The sequence below is a fragment of the Trichosurus vulpecula genome, chromosome 6 (assembly GCF_011100635.1).
Source record: "Trichosurus vulpecula isolate mTriVul1 chromosome 6, mTriVul1.pri, whole genome shotgun sequence".
NCBI classification, from domain to species: Eukaryota; Metazoa; Chordata; class Mammalia; order Diprotodontia; family Phalangeridae; genus Trichosurus; species Trichosurus vulpecula.
In genome coordinates, this window is record NC_050578.1 from 82,033,781 (window position 1) to 82,048,239 (window position 14,459).

At 37.7% G+C, this 14,459-nt stretch overlaps 1 protein-coding gene across 1 annotated transcript in view; it reads right to left on the reverse strand.

Moving 5' to 3' along the window:
* Window positions 1-14,459, reverse strand: part of SLC4A4 (solute carrier family 4 member 4) — a gene marked incomplete in the record, with an annotated part of 320,448 nt that overhangs the window by 39,910 nt on the left and 266,079 nt on the right. Inside the window, 1 exon segment of the mRNA XM_036762520.1 lies at window positions 8,955-9,146. Within this exon segment, the coding sequence (XP_036618415.1) occupies window positions 8,955-9,146 (192 nt within the window).

Sequence of the window (14,459 nt, forward strand, 5' to 3'; positions counted from 1 at the left end):
AATGAAGTTTTGTTTACATGAAGATCATCCTATTACTGTCTCAGTGCTGATGGACTGGGGTATGGCCATTGTTTAAATTACGTTGTTACTTGATTGTTCAGTCCTCATGAACTGATGCCATGATAAAATAGATCCAAAGTTAGAACTCGATTGAGTAGAAAAATGGAATTTTAGATCTGGAAGAACATGGAGAGATTATAAACCACTCCTAGTGAGATTACACAGTTTTTGAGCCAAGTAAGTGTTTAATAAATAATTTTTCATTCATGAAAAAAGGAGTAGTCAGAGGAATGAGATTCTGCTCAAACAAGCTCATGTATTAAAGCGAGGTAAAAACTATAAAACATTAGTCAAATGTTATCTACTAATGACCTCATCAGCAAATTCAATGACTTTTAACAGTATTCATTCTCCTTGGTTTCTCCATAGCCTTTGATACTTTGGAGTAAGCCATGACTTCTCCTTGGCATCCCACTTAGTCCTCAAACTCAACATGTCTTAAACTGAATTTATTATTTTTGCTGAAAAAAAACCCAAACTTTCTTATTTCTGCCTATGGCATCACCGTGCTCCCAGAGACCCAGGCTCATGATCTTGGAGTCTACTTTGAATCTTCACTTTCTCAGCCCCTTCTTCCATGTCAAGTGATATTGATTCTATTCTAACAATATCTCACATCTGTCTCCTATTTTCCACCCCTACTCCTCTAACCAAGGTCTTATTTCATGGACAAATACAATAACCCACTAAATCCTGTCTCCTATCAATTTATTTTTTTCCAACAACCTCAGTCCCCCGTAAAAAGCCTTTAGGGGCTCCCTGTTTCCTGTAGGATAAAAAATATAACTTTTTTAGATTGGCATTCCAGGCCTCCACAATTTGGCTCCATATTTATCCCTAATATTTCCCTTCATCAGCTCTACTCACAGATTAATAAAATGACTAGCCATTCCCTAGTCTGGTGAGAAGCAACATGGCATAAGGAAAAGAGTATTGGATGTGGAGTCGAAAGATATCAGTTTGAATCCTGACTCACACAATTACTAGATATACGATCAGGGGACAGTCATCTAACTTTTCAAGGCCTCAGATTTCTCATCAGAGAAAGGAAGGTAACATGAGTGCTACCTGCCCCACCAGATCATTTTGAGCGCTTTGCACATCTAAAAGGGCTATATATCAACATGCATTTTTACTGTCCTACCTTGTGGTTCTATGCATTCAATTCAGCAAGTATTTATTAAGCACCTATGTGCCAGACACTGTGCTAGGCACCAGAGAAACCAAGACAAAAATAAAACAGTCCCTGATCTCAAAGAACTTACATTGTACTGAGAGAAAAACATGTTCAATATTAATTCAATATTAAAATAACACAAAGTAATTTGGGTGATGAATGAAAAGTATACTTTTTTTAGTGTTTAATCATTTCAGCTGTGTCTGACTTTGTGACTCCATTTTGGAGTTTTCTTGACAAAGATACTAGAGTGGTTTGCCATTTCCTTCTCCAGCTCATTTGACAGATGAGGAAACTGAGACAAACAGGGTTAAGTGACTTACTCAGGATCACAGGGTGAGTAAGTATCTAAGGCTGGATTTGAACTCATGAAGAGGAGTCTTCCTGACTCGAAGCATGGCACTCTATCCACTGCAGCACCACCTAGCTGCTCTAATTAGCTGAGGAATACTAAAGGAATGATGTAAGGCCTCTTGGAGGAAGTCGCCTTTGAGCTGAGCTTTGAAACAAACTAGAGATTCCAACAAGAACAGGTGAGAAAGGAGAGCATTCTAAGTATATGGGCCACATCGAGGACAAAAACATAGAGGTAAGATATGGGTTGTTGTTTATAAGGAGCTCTAAGTAGGTCACTTTGGATGGCATATAGAATCTGTGTGTGTAGAGGGGAGGCAGGTACCATGAAATCTATCTGGAAACATAAGCTGGAAGCAGATTGTGAAGGGCTTTGAATGCCAAGCATGTCGTCATCTTGGTACCCTCTTGTTACCTCCATTCTCTCTTCTCCCTTCTCATCTTGCTCTTGACCTTACCACTCAAGTGAACTTACTCTCTACAGTGTTACCGATGGTCTCTTAATGGCCCAATTCAATGGCCTTTTTCTCAGTCAGTCCTCTCCCTTCTTGACCATTTGATACTTGTCTCCATGTTCTCTTCCTTGATAGCTTCTTCCCTGTTGCTGTTGTTGTTGTTGGGGGAGGGGGGTTAGACACTACCCCTTTCTGGTTCCCTAACTACTTCTAAGTCTCCTTTACTGGACCACCATCCATATCCTAACTGCTAAATGTGATTGTCCTCCATCAAATTTGGCCTACTTTCAAACCCAAAGGAAATGTAACATTTAAAAAATACAGAAATCAAATCAAATCTAAATCTATTAAAAGACCCTCAAGTCTCCCTCCATTTCCCTATCACCTACTTCTGGCAGTGGCTAGAAGCGCCAATGCATTAATGAGAAAACCTGCTTCCGTAAGATCATCTGCCCTCTCTTGTGGATGGAGGAGCATCAGATAAAAGTGGCCCAACATCACTGGCTATAGGGGCCCATTCAAAGTCAACTTGGGATCTCTTCTGCTCTGTCTTCATTAGTTTGCCAATGACTAATCTGCCATTCCTGTTGGCATAGCCAACACAGTGCACAACCGAAGGGGGAGTGAGTGAGGGGATTTTTGGTTTGTTTGTTTTGGCATGGGCTTGTTTTTTAACAGAAAACAAAATATGCAAATATGGTGACCAAACAGCTGTTTCAGCATATGTCATTCTCCACCCCTTCAGCCAAGGTCCTTAAAAGAGAGGATGTCAGCAAAAATAAACAAAACACAAAACAAAAAATCCCTAAACTCAAGAGTATGTGCTGAATGGAATAGTTGCCCAGTTCAGGAGGTTTTCTTTTCTGCCCTTCTTCTCTTTGGAGGTAAGAAGGAAAACAGAGAGCTGAGGAGAAATCATCATTCCCTGCAGAATTAATTGGGAGATATCTCAGTGAATCAGGATAGGAGCAGCCAGTTTACATAATAATCAAAAATGCCAAAACAAAAGCTAAAAGCAAGAGTGAGCTGGGAAAGGCCTCTCAAGGAACCCTAATCTCTCCCTCACTGCTTAGCAAAACAATGACCTAAGAAACCCATTATAATCACACAATTCACAAGGGATGCTACAGTATTAATTATTGAAATAGCCACAAAAGGAGATAACAACAATGAGGAGCCAATTAATCTTTGAGGGGGGGAAGTGATTTTAATCTTCCTGAAACCCAAGAGAGCATTCTGTTTTCACTTTGCAGAATTACTGCTGTTGCTAAATTAACCGAGACAAAAGAATATTTTGCCTCCGGAGCTGTTCTCACTGGAGGGGGTGCTGATGTAAGTGACTAATGCGGTGTAACGCAACCTGTGAGCAATCAATAAATATTATATTCATTTATGATGTCACACTTCTCTAAACAGCTCCTTTCTCTCATATTCTTCCCATATTCTTGGTGTTACATTCCAAATAATATGATGAATGTGCATTTGCCTGAAAAATTGTATATGTTCTGGCCTGTTAGTGATGGTAATTAGAAGTATTATATTACCATGTTATAAAAGAAATAAGAAATATAATTAGTAATGATAACAATAATGCAATGGGTCGGCTAACTCTTTGTTACTCCTCTTGGGTTTTTTTTTTTTTTGGATAGAGATACTGGAGTAAGTTGTCATTTTTTTATCCAGCTCATTTTTACAGAAAAGAAAACTGAGGCAAACAGCGTTAAGTGACTTGCTCAAGGTCACACAGCTACTAAATATCTGAGGTCACATTTGAATTCATGAAGATTAGTCTTCCTAACTTCAGACCTGGCACTTTACCTGCTATGCCACCTCACTGCCTTGGATGCAGGATACAAGTACTGTTATCTCCATGTTTACATGTAGCTCCTTATCAGTAAGGCAGCTGTGGCAATTTTGCCCAGTTGGAAGGAGGACTTCAAGGATCACTGGAAGCATTTCGTTTTATCTGTACTTTTACAATAGTTTTTTTTCTCAAGATAAAGATGTGCTGATTTTCATTGCATTCTGAGTAAGTATTCTCCATAAATGAGAGGACCATACCACCAGAAAAGATAGAGAAGTACCTCTGGGAAAATGGCCCTAGACTTAATCATAGACCTATACTGAGGCTCTTCCTCTGTGGAGTCACAGAGACTTCATACAAACGAGAAGTCTCTATCTAAACATTTGTTGACCGTATCCTTAATAACACAGTCTGGAATTTTACTGAGAATCAAAGTCAAACTCATTGACCCCTTGTTTATCAAATCCATTCCTCTTGCCCTCCCTTTTAAAAATATTTTGGACATTAGCAAGGCAGCTAGCTGCTACAGTGGATAGAGTGATAAACCTGGAGTCTAGGAGACTCGAGTTCAAATGATCTTAGGCAAGTCACTTACGTTTGCATCAGTCACTTCATCTGTAAAATGGGGGGTGATAATCACGGCACCCACCTCCCAGGGTTGTCAGGTGGATCAAGTGAGATAATATTTGTACTGTTTTGTGAACCATAAAGCACTTTATCAATATTAAGTGCTATTGTCCTTTTCCAGTGCTGGGGCACCTCTCTTGTACTACAGGATATTCCAAAAGTCTTGGATCATTAAAGGTTATTAATGCTGCTACTCCAGGACTTTTGGAGCATCCTGTATGTAATCTTCCATATATCACGGACAGTGGCTTAGCAATTTCATCCACCAGTTCCATTTGTGGAAGGAAGCATATTTATCAAGGCTGGTTAGGTTTTCTTTTACTATCTCCTTAATTACTTAGGAAATTGACTCCCCAAAAGCCATTTCTATTCTGTTCTTTCCAGTATAAAAAACGATTCATTCTCCTCTAGCAAAGAAAATAATAGCAAAATAAGAATGAAAGAGTTTTGCTGATGAACAGTTATTGTCTCATGATCTCGTTTTCCCTTGCTTCCATCTTCTGTAAATATCTTTTAACAATAGAATTCAGTTGGTGGGTTCTTTGTGTATACACAGCAGCCTCTGCAGACAACTCCCTCCCCCCTTTTTCCCTCAATTGATTTTTCTTATACCTTTAGAATGTCATTCTTGAGAGTTTCCTGTCCATGCCTCCTACCCTCACTGAATGTTCTTGTAGAATTTTAATCCAAAGGATATATCTTTCCTCTGAACCCTTCAAAATCTAGAGTACATGTCCAATTATGCCTAGATTTCCTTTCCTCCTCTATCACTAAGGGCTAGGTAAAGAACTGAGACAGAAAATAGACTAATTTATCATCACAAAATATCAATCTTGGAGGAGAAAACCCTCAGAGTGTGACTTTGATTTAGAAAAGCCATCGCCTGTTGTCTTGACTTTTGTCTTGCCACCAGACTCTGATGACTCTGGAGGAGGGTAAGGCTGATTACTTTGTGCAGCCCCACCCTACTTAAATCCAATTCATGCACAAATCAAGAAATCACCCCATGATATCATTTTGATCCTCTTTAAGAACAAAGAATGAACAACAAAACCTCTATCTCAAACTCTAGGAAGCAATAAGTTTTTCCCCCCAAGGTTCTCATCATTTTCACCCCAGCTGCTGGTTCCTCCCAGTTGGTGAGAATCAGACTCAAAATAGAATTCCTCCTTGTTGGTTCCTCTGTTTTCTGAAGGATGAGATTACTATTAAGGCAAGAAAAGAAGTTGGTAGCTGTTCTGTTTGGGGCTGAGAGAGAGCTTTGGCATGTCTGGGGAGTTGAACTTTCCCATTACTATTGAACCATGCCTCTGTGTTAACACTTATGATTTGTAATCTGAATTCCTCATCTATTTTATCTTTCTGTCTAGGTGATCTGTAGTGATCACAAAAATCACTTCAAGAAATATAACTTGACAAATGGGAGCAGCACCTATAAGATGGTGTGAAATTTTTTTTGGTGTGTACAGTTCTTCCTTCTAAGTCTAACAGAGCAGGCAGCATGGTATAGTCCATAGAGAATGGGTGTTAGAATCAGGAAGTCCTGGACTTAGGTCTGAATTTTGACATATACTGGCTATGTGACCCTGGTCAGGTCCCCTAACTCTGAATGCTCTAGACAACCCTCTAACAATCCAAGTTACAGGGAAGATGTCAGTCTACTTTGTTGGAGCATGGGATAAGTTCTTTGAGTCAAGAGAAGAATAGAACCAGTCCTCATCTCACTCCTAATGCCTCTTTCTGTGTCATGTTCACACTGTACCTGGATGCCAATTTTGTGGAAAGATGCTGGTATCTGATGAGCTCACATTCTTTAAATGAGAATGTTAAATAGTATATTACTCTTGAAAACTACCTTTTGCAATCATCTGTTTTTTTCTTTTCCCTGTTCCCATCACAGGCTGGTACAAACCATTCTGGGAATACTTAGCCCAGATCAACCAGGACAACTGAAATACCACCAAGGCAATGTCTTTTTTTACCTGCCCTCCATTCTCTGTGTAACAGTTATGTCTGGCTGGAAAATGACCTTGGTCTATCAAAACAGGAGAAATTCTAGACATCTGCAGAGCCATTAGCAAGTTGGGAGTTATATCATCTCTGCACATTTAGATAAAAAAAAGTTCCCTTAAATTGATTGGAAATGGGATATTCAGCAGATCTTAAGATGCCCATGAGATCCTTACTCATATTTCAGAAAGCACCCGTTCTATTCTGCTTTTTAAAGAAAGAGGACACCTTCAGGAAGTGGAGGAAAAACAAAAGGATGGTGCCACCAAATAAATGAAAAAATCCCCTAAAAGAGGTTAAAAGAAGTGTCCACAGTGACTGTGGGCTCATAGAGTTAGAGCTGGAAGGGGCCCTTGGAGTTCATCAAGTCCAACTCTCTTATTTTACAGATTAGGAAACTGAGGCACAGAGAAGTTACATGACCTGCCCAAGGCCACAAAGACATTAAGTAGATGAGGCAGGACTTAAACTCAGGTCTTTCTGACTCCATCTTTAGAAAATGAGCTCAAGAAAGAGTTCAATTCAGGTCTTTGAATTTGAATGAGATTGCTGGTCATTTACTTGAAAATGTTTTTGAAGTTTGACACTCTGAGAAAATCATTCGCAAAGACATTCATTCAGAATTTTGTTTAACATACAGAGCCTACAGTGTAGGCATCTAAAATGATGCCCTTTTCCTGACGGGGCAAGCATTTTAATACATTTTATTTATTATGTTATATATTATAAATATAATTATGTATCAATATGGTGTATTATAAATATATTAATATATTTAATATATTCCTCATTCTTAAGTAGCTACTTTCTATTTGAAGGGATTTGAATAATAGACCTTCTGCTAAACCCCAAATTAAGGAATCCCAAACTCTTCCAAATAATGGAGGATGAGGCTAGCCCACCCTTGTTCCTTCCTATTTACAAATGAGTTCAGCACAGTTCACTATCTTCCCTGTCCTTAGTTTTCCATATAATAAATAAGACCAGATACCTGAGTTTACATATGAACTATTGGTGTGATGTTCCTATGAAGATAAGAGAATTTCCTTATGTATTACACGGCTCTTACAAGCTCACTTCATTTTCTTTTCAGATACAAGCCAGATGCAAAGATTACTCAAGATGTACACACAGAGTTTCACAGAAAAGCTCACTGATGAAATAAGAATTAGATCCCCTCAAAATGATCTGAGAAGGATAGTATTTTATACTTTGGTGAATGGAATTACATGTAAAGAATCATTTTAATTCTATTTTACACAGAAAAAACGGCATGAAGGGCTACTATAAACTTAATTTGTGTCTCATCTCAATAAATAGCACTGCTGATCTCAAGGCATATACAAGAAGAGCTCAAATGCCTGAGTATGTTTTATTATATATATATGTGTGTGTGTGTGTGTGTGTGTGTGTGTGTGTGTGTGTGTGTGTGTATACACATATATACACACACACATATATATTGTGTTTATATATGCATGTATGCAATTTGATATAGATATAGATATGTATACATACACACATGCATCTATATCTATACTTATGCATATACATGCATCTTGACTTTTTTCTTCCCAATGGACTTGATGACTCAGGAAGAAAGAATGAGGCTGACCACTTTGTGCAACTCAGCCTCACTTAGATCCACTTCAGGTACAAGTCAAGCCATCACCTATGATGTTGTTGGTTCTCTTTGAAAAGGAAGGACAAACAAAAACATACACATATGCATATGCATATACATACACACACACACACACACACACACACACACACACACACACATATATATATATATATATATACACATACAAATATATGTGGACAGCTAGGTGGCACAGTGGATAGAGTGCAGGGTCTGGGGTCAGGAAGACTCATCTTTCTGAGTTCAAATCTGGCCTCCGACACTATCTGTGTGACCCTGGGCAAGTCACTTAACCTTGTTTGCCTCAGTTTCTCATCTGTAAAATGAGCTGGAGGAGGAAATGGCAAACCACTCCAGTAACTTTCCCAAGAAAACTCCAAATAGGGTCATGAAGGGTCAGACACAACCTAAACAACTGAATAACAACAACCACGAATATATGTACACAAATATATGTATATTTTATACATACACACATATGTACTTATAGCAGCAATTATCTGCAGGGTGGGTCCATCACAGAGCTGGAGCCATAAGGGACTTCAGAGGTCAACTGGTCCAAACCCCCTCATTTTAAGATAAGGAACTGAGGCCTAGAAATGAAGTGACTTACCCACAGTCATACAAATAGCAATTGATAAGATTCAAATTCTGGTCAGTTTGGAGTTAACACCAAAAAAGGTCATAAAACCTATGTTCTGTTTTAGATTGGTATCATCATCATCATCGTTATTATCCCTGAAATTACAGTCATACCCATGATGAGGGGCATATTTTCAAGAGGGACCCCTCTGAATTACTTTTAAATGCCAAGAGACTTACCATAGTTGGAAAATAGCGACTGGTTTTGAACTTCTTCAGGGCCATGGAACATGTGTATGTACCAAGAAAGAGGATAAAGGACATGAGCGTGATATCAGGAACATATTTGCAACTGTTGCCCACAAGCTCCCCACCATACTTCAAACACTCCTTCTTGGACAAAGACGCCCAGTCAATGGTGGCATTATAAGCCTAAAGAAAAAAAGCAAAATTAAAAATCTTATATGAGACATAGAAACTTGCATTCTTCAACCTATGACAACCTGATGGTATGGAAAGCATGGTAAGTTTTTGCAAAGTACTTAAGATAAATACATGCAAGAAGCAGATTTAATGGATCCTTTAGCCAACATACTAGAATTATGTTTCCTTAAAAGAAACAAACCATGTAGCTACCAGCTGAGCTAGCTGGAAGAGGTAGAGACATCCTCAGTCTTTAAATAACTGTGATCTTTTCCCCCTTCATCGTCCCAAGAAAGATGTAAGCTTCATTAAAAAAAGATTCTAACAAAGTTTTCAGTGTTACAGACACAAAGCATGTATTCCATGAGCCTGATTGCTAATTAGTAGGATGAAAACTTAAAATATAGTGATACAGTATCAGAGGTTGATACATTTTATGAGTGAATTTTCCAAATAACTTAAGAGTAACCATTCAACAACTAATTTTTTTTAAAGATGCTAAGCTCTAGAAAAATCGATATAACTCTATTAGTGAGTTGGGAATGAATCTTCAGTCTTTTACTTGTTTTTATGAACCCTGGCTTCTAAAGCAGTCTATACTGAAGCAATTGAACTTTACTCCGATGATTTGGGGTCATCATTACTAACATTCACAATTATTATTACTCAATAATACTCAAATCGATTTGTGCTCTCATTGATTTTAGGCATCCCCTTCATTGCAGCAGATCACTACCCAACTCTGCCTGCCCATTTTAAGTGACTTTGGTCCATGTCCCCAAGTGAGTTCACCTAAAAGCCACTCAACATGCTGAAGGAATTTTTTTAATCCATAAAGAAAAAAGAGATAGTAGTATGAAAATATCTATTTCAAAGTGAAAAAAACAAAAACAAACTGGTTCTCCCAGTGCTAAAGTTATTACCGCTTCTTAGATAAGTTTTCTCTTTATCTCCAGGTTCTCATCTGTTCTCTAAAGAGCTCAAGCTGTCAAATGTCTGACCTTTAGATAAATGGGTATTACTATCTCAGTGTGGTGGGGGTCTATTTCAATTTGTAAAGAAAAATTTGTTTGTTTGCTAATTTTTTAGGGTTAAAGATTTTGTATATGTGTTGATGGAATATTGGCTTTTAAATGTGAGGATCTGCTTCCTTTGGTTCTCCAAAGCAAGGGTATCCTCTCTCATACCCAGTACATCATTAATACTGGTAGCTACTAACAGAACAGTTGTGATATATGGGGTGAGAGGATGAGGTGAAATAAAGCACAAACCCTGGTTTAAAGGAGCTTACTCTATAGACCTCAAAAAGTAAGGCATTAAAAGAAGTTATCTATTTTTTTTTAAAGTAGAATAAGGTTTTTATAATACTATTTTCCCACAAATGTGTAAACAACTGAATTGCATAATCGCTCCCCTATCAACCTTTAGTTTTGAAAGGTGATTAATCATACTTTATTTTATATTTGAGATTGCTGAATACAGATTTTCTTCAGGTTTTCTCCCCACTATTAAGGTCAAGATTTTTCTGCATTTAAAAGTTATAGTCTTTGATTTTGCAAGATTAATCAGCCACCATCAAAAATTTTAATCAGCAAAATTATAATATTTTAAATCAACAAAAATGTGCCATAATTGTAACTCTAAATTCTAATATCATCAACAAATACCACCCCCTTAAGGGTAAGATTTCCTCCCGATTTTCAAGATGATGTACAGACTAAATAGTTGTGTGTGTGTGTGTGTGTGTGTGTGCATAGAGAGAGAGAGGAGCCAAAATTGTGGAGTAAAGGCAGGGACTCTCTTGAGTTCTCCCAAATTGTCCTCCAAACAACTTTAAAATATCACCTCAAAATTAATTCTGGAGTGACAGAATCCACAAAAGAACAGGGTACAACAATTTTCCAGCCCAATACAACTTAGAAGGTCAGCACCCCAGACAGCCAGCAGCAGGCCTTGGGGATGACTGAATAAGCAGCAGAGGCAGCTTCCAGAGCAGTCAGTCCACAGACAGTAAGGGGGTTGGACAATTGGTCAAAAGGAGATTACAGGCACTGGATGTAGGACTCTGTTGCATTGCCCATACATGGATCCAGGTTTCAGTCCTGGGTCACAGTCCCAAGGCAAGGAGAAGTACTAAGACATAGGAGCTTGTGGCCACAGAAGAGCAGGGACCCTGGTCACAGTTCGAGGGTAGAGAAGAGTGCTTATGGTCAGTCAAAGTACAGAGCCCAGGCTAGAAGAACAATGACCACACCTCTCCCTAGATCATACCACCTTGGAAGAACTGAAAACTTATAATAAGACTCCCAGAACTAGCTCTGAAAAAAGCAGTATGAAAAACCTGAAGCTTGGGTCAGTGCCTCCCCACCCCAGGGACAGAGACCAACTTTAACATGAAGTTAAAAGTCAAGAGATAGGCTGTAAAAAGGAATAATACCAAAAAAAGAACATGACCATAGAAAGTTACTATGGTGGTAGGAAGACGAAAACACAAACACAGAAGAAGACAACAAAGTCAAAACCGCTACCTCTAAAGTCTCAAAGAAAAATGTGAATTGATCTCCAGCCCAAAAAAGAATTCTTAGAAGAGCTCAAAAAGCATTTTCAAAATAAAAGAAGAGAGGTAGAGGAAAATGTGGGAAAAGAAATGACAGTGATGCAAGAAAATAATGAAAAAAAGAGTCAACAGTTTGGCAAAAGGGACACAGAAAATACTGGAGAAAAATAACACCTTAAAAACAGAATAGGCCAAATGGCCAAAGAGTCACAAAAATTCAATGAAGAGAAGAACTCCTTAGAAGGTAGAATTGGCCAAATGGAAAAGAAGGAACAAAAGCTCACTGAAGAAAATAAAAATTAGAATTGGGCAAGTGGAAGTCAAATGACTTTAGGAGACACCCAGAAACAATAAAACAAAATCAAAAGAGTAGAACAAAATGTGAAATATCTGATCAGGAAAACAACTGACCATGAAAATAGATCAAGGAGAAATAATTTAATAATTGTTAGACTATCTGAAAGCCATGGTCAAAACAAAGAGCCTAGACATTATCTTTCAAGAAATTATCATGGAAAACTGCCCTGATATTCTGGAACCAGAGGGTAGAATGGAAATTGAAAGAATCCACCAATCACCTTCTGAAAGAGACCCAGAAACTCCCAAGAATATTTTAGTCAAATTCCAGAGCTCCTAAGTTAAGGAGAAAATATTGCAAGCAGCCAGAAAGAAAAAATTCGAATATTATGGAGCCATAGTGAGAATAACACAAGATATAGCAACTTCTATATTAAGGGATCAGAGAGCTTTGAATGTGATATCCTAGAGGGCAAAGGAGCTAAGATTACAACTAAGAATCACCAAGTATAATCCTTGAGGGGGAAAAATTTCTATTTAATGAAACAGAGAACTTTCAAGCATTCCTGACGAAAGGACCAGAGCTGAATTGAAAATCTGACTTTCAAATACAAGACTCAAGAGAAGCATAAAAAGGTAAACAGGAAAGAGAAATCATAAGGGATTCAATAAGATTAGACTGCTTACACTCCTACAAGGAAAGATGACACAGAGAGCTTCTAAGAATTTTCTCATTATTAGGGCAGTTTAAGGGAGTATACATAGATAGAGGGCACAGGTGTGAGTTCAATATAATGAGATGATTATCTAAAAAAAATTAAGGCTTAAGAAAAAGGGATGCACTGAGAGAAGGGGGAAGGGAGAGGTAGAATTGAGTAAATTATCTCACATAAAAGAGGCACAAAAGAGCTTTTACAGTAGAGGGAAATGTAAGGGAGGTGAAGGGGACCATGTGAACCTAGTCTAATTGGAACTGGCTCAAAGAGGGAACATACACACTCAATGAGATATAGAAATCTATCTTACCCTACAGGGAAGTAAGAGGGGAAGGGGATAAGAGAAGGGTGGGGGGGCTGATAAAAGGGAGGGTGGATTGAGGGAGGCTGTGGTCAAAAGGAAAACACTTTTGAGGAGGGATGCAGTGAAAGGAAAGAGAGAGAGAGAGAGAGAAGGATAAATGGAGAAAATAATATGGAGGCAAATACACAGTAGTCATTAACTGTGAAAAAATCTTACAGCAAGTTTCTCTTAATTTCTCAAATATATAGAGAACTGAGTCAAATTTATAAGAATATAATTCATTTCCCAATTGATAAATGGGCCGAAGGATATGAACAGGCAATTTTCAAACAAAGAAATCAAAGCTATCTATAATCATATAAAAATCTTCCAAACAACTATTGAATTAGAGAAATGCAAATTAAGACAATTCTGAGTATCACCTCACATCTATCAGATTGGCTTATATGACAGAAAAGGAAAATGGCAAATATTGGAAAGGATGTGGGAAAATTGGGACACTAAAGCACTATTGGTGGAGTTGTGAACTGATCTAATCATTCTGGAGAACAATTTGGAACTATACCCAAAGGGATATAAAACTGTGAATACCCTTTGACCTAGTAATACCACTACTAAGTCTGTAACCCAAAGAGAGAGAAAGAAAAAGGAAAATAATATATATAAACAAAGCACATTTATGGAAGCACTTTTTGTGGTGGCAAAGAATTGGAAACTGAGGGGATACCCATTAATTAGGTTTTGGCCAAATAAATTATGGTATACGATTGTGAGAGAATACTATTGTGCTATAAGAAATGATGAGCAGGATGCTTTCAGAAAAACCTGGAAAGACTTATATGAACTGCTGCAAAGTGAAGTGAGCAGAACCAGGAGGATATTGTACACATTAACAGCAACACTGTATGATGATCAACTGTGAATGACTTAGCTATTCTCAGCAATACAATGATCCAAGACAATTGAGAAAGATTTATGATGAAAGATGCTATCCATCACCAGAGAAAAATCTCATGGAGTCTGAATGCAGATTGAAGCAAACTTTATTTTTCTTGGTGGGGTTTTTTTTGGTCTGTTCTCTTTTATAACATGCCTAATGTGGAAATATGTTTTGCATGACTACACATATATAACCTATATAAAACTGCTTGCCTTCTCAATGAAGGTGTACAGGGGAAAGGAGAGAATTTAGAATTCAAAATTTAAAATAACTAATTGTTTAAAATTGTTTTTACATGTGATTGGAAAAAAAGAAAATATATATACTTTTCTTCCTTGTCTCAATCACTTTTAAACTCTTATTATCTCAAGTTACTCTTTACAATATTGTAGTATATGCCTTCGCATCTAAAACAGAAGTTCTTAACCTGTGGTTGGTGAGCTTCTTTTTTTAAAAAAAATATTTTGACCATTATGATTCAATATAATCTATTTCCTTTGTAGTTCTA